The following is a 2,833-nucleotide window of genomic DNA, read 5'->3' as shown; positions in this document are numbered from 1 at the left end:
AGGATCTCCAGTTGTTGAGGATCTCAGGGATCTCCAGTTGTTGAGGATCTCAAAGATCTCCAGTTTTTGAGGATCTCAGGGATCTCCAGTTGTTGAGGATCTCAAAGATCTCCAGTTTCCGAGGATCTCGAGGATCTCCAGTTGTTGAGGATCTCGAGGATCTCCAGTTTCTGAGGATCTTGAGGATCTCCAGTTGTTGAGGATCTCAGGGATCTCCAGTTGTTGAGGATCTCAGGGATCTCCAGTTGTTGAGGATCTCAAGGATCTCCAGTTTTTGAGGATCTCAGGGATCTCCAGTTGTTGAGGATCTCAGGGATCTCCAGTTCTTTAGGACCTTGAGGCTGCCAAGTCATTGGGGCTCTCTGGTTTCTGAGCATCTCCAGGATCTCTGGTTTTGGCGACCTCCAGGATCTCCAGCCTTGAGGATCTTGGAATTTCTGAGAAACTTCCAAGGATCTGAGATTTCTGAGTGTCTTGAGGATCCCAAGGATGGCCAAGTTTTGAGGATCTCCAGTTCCTGAGCATCTCAGGGGCCTCTTTTCACGAGCACCTTGATGTCAACTTCTTGAGGAACTGCCAGTTCTGGAATCATGGAGGATCTTGAGGATGGGAAGGTTTTGAGGGTCTCAGGTGCTGGAGGGTCTCGAGGTCCTCAGACCTCTGAACATCTCCGGGGTCTTGAGATTTTGAGGATCTTTTGAGGATCTGAAGGATCTTCAGTGTTTGAGAATCTTGAGGATCTCGAGGGCCTCAGATCTTGGAGAGGTCCTGATGTCCCTCAGGGTCTCAGTGATCTCAGTTCCCTGAGGATTTGGGCACCTAGAAAATCTCATTCTTGAGCACCTCAGAGTTCCCAAATTTTGGAGGATCTCCATCCTTGAGAAACACCAAGATCTCAAATCCTTGAGGAACACCAAGATCTCAATCCTTGAGGAAAACCAAGATCTCCAATCCTTGAGGAACACCAGGATCTCCAATCCTTGAGGAACACCAGGATCTCCATCCTTGAGGAATACCAAGATCTCCAATCCTTGAGGAACACCAAGATTTCCATCCTTGAGGAACACCAAGATTCTATCCTTGAGGAACACCAAGATTTCCATCCTTGAGGAACACCAGGATCTCCAATCCTTGAGGAACACCAAGATCTCCATCCTTGAGGAACACCAGGATCTCCATCCTTGAGGAACACCAGGATCTCCAATCCTTGAGGAACACCAAGATCCCATCCTTGAGGAGCACCAGGATCTCCAATCCTTGAGGAACACCAAGGTTCCATCCTTGAGGAACACCAGGATCTCCAATCCTTGAGGAACACCAGGATCTCCCTCCTTGAGGAACACCAGGATCTCCATCCTTGAGGAACACCAGGATCTCCATCCTTGAGGAACACCAGGATCTCCATCCTTGAGAAACACCAGGATCTCCAATCCTTGAGGGAGAGGGAAGGGCAGGCAGAGGCTGGAGCAGCTTCTCCTGCCCCCAGGACACAATTCCCGGGTGGAACTGGACCCAGAACCTCCTGCAGCTCCAGGCAGGGAGGGGGGAAGGGCAGTGTCCACCCTCGGGCCACCACACTTGAGCCACACTCAGTGCAGGGTGACCAGGGTCTCGTGGGGACATCCTGGGGCCACCACACCCCATCCAGGGCCACCACTCTCTGTCCAGGGCATGTCAGGGCCACCACACTCCATCCAGGGCCACCACACACCATCCAGGGCCACCACACTCCATCCAGGGCCACCACACTCCATGCAGGGCCACCACTCTCTGTCCAGGGCATGTCAGGGCCACCACACACCATCCAGGGCCACCACACTTCACTCCATCCATGACCACCCCCATCCCTGCAGGGCGAGTCCCCCTCTGTCCCTCAGGGCTGTGGTGGGGCCGTGTCAGGACCGTGGTGGGGCCATGGTGAGTGTGGTGGTACCGTGGCTGTGGACGTGGCGATACCGTGGTGGGCGCGGTGGTGCCGTGGCCGTGGTGGTGCCGTGGCCGTGGTGGGGCCGTGTCAGGACCGTGCCGTGGCTGTGATGGGGCCGTGGTGGGTGTGGTGGTACCGTGGCCATGCTAGGGCTGTGGTGGGACAGTGCCATGGCTGTGGTGGTGCCATGGCTGTGGCAGTGCCAGGGTGGGGGTGGGGCTGTGGCTGTGGCAGGACAGTGCCATGGCTGTGGTGGTGCCATGGCCGTGACGGTGCCAGGGTGGGGCCGGGACTGTGACAGTGCCAGGGTGGGGCCAGGGTGGGGCCAGGGCAGTGGTGGGACGGTGCCATGGCTGTGGTGGCAGTGCCATGGCCATGGTGGGGCTGTGGTGAGGCTGTGACGGGCACGGTGGTGCCATGGCCATGGTGGGACGGTGCCATGGTGGTGCCATGGCTGTGGCAGTGCTGTGGCCATGGTGGGGCTGTGGTGAGGCCGTGGTGGGCACGGTGGTGCCATGGCCATGGTGGGACAGTGCCATGGCTGTGGTGGGACAGTGCCATGGTGATGCCATGGCTGTGGCAGTGCCGTGGCTGTGGTGGGACAGTGCCATGGCTGTGCTGAGGCCGTGGTGGGGCTGTGGTGAGGCCGTGGTGGGCACGGTGGTGCTGAGGCCGTGGTGGGGCTGTGGTGAGGCCGTGGCGGTGTGGGTGGCGTCGGGTGCCGCCGTGGCCGTCCATCTGACTGACCGGTGCCCCCCCTGTTCGCAGGTCACCTGCGGGAAGCCCCCTCCCCTCTCATGATGCATTCCCCACAGATGCCGCCCTTCCAGGCTCTGGTGCACCAATCGCCACCCCAGCAGAACATCCAGCCAAAAAAACAGGTAAAAAACACCAAAAAACAAACAA

At 57.6% G+C, this 2,833-nt stretch overlaps 1 protein-coding gene across 1 annotated transcript in view; it reads left to right on the top strand.

The window, feature by feature from the left end:
• Positions 1 to 2,808, top strand: part of LOC114071942 (bromodomain-containing protein 4-like) — a gene marked incomplete at both ends in the record, with an annotated part of 41,181 nt that extends 38,373 nt beyond the window's left edge. The window contains one exon of the mRNA XM_027909829.1: positions 2,674 to 2,808. Coding sequence (XP_027765630.1) covers positions 2,674 to 2,808 — 135 coding nt within the window. The remainder of the gene's footprint in view (positions 1 to 2,673) is intronic.
• Positions 2,809 to 2,833: the final 25 nt, after the last annotated feature.

This window comes from Empidonax traillii, unplaced genomic scaffold (genome assembly GCF_003031625.1).
Source record: "Empidonax traillii isolate 1590-97213 ecotype Southwest subspecies unplaced genomic scaffold, ASM303162v1 scaffold2456:size58518, whole genome shotgun sequence".
NCBI lineage: Eukaryota > Metazoa > Chordata > Aves > Passeriformes > Tyrannidae > Empidonax > Empidonax traillii.
Note: the sequence above shows the minus strand (reverse complement) of the source record. Positions and strands in the feature narration are given on the sequence as shown.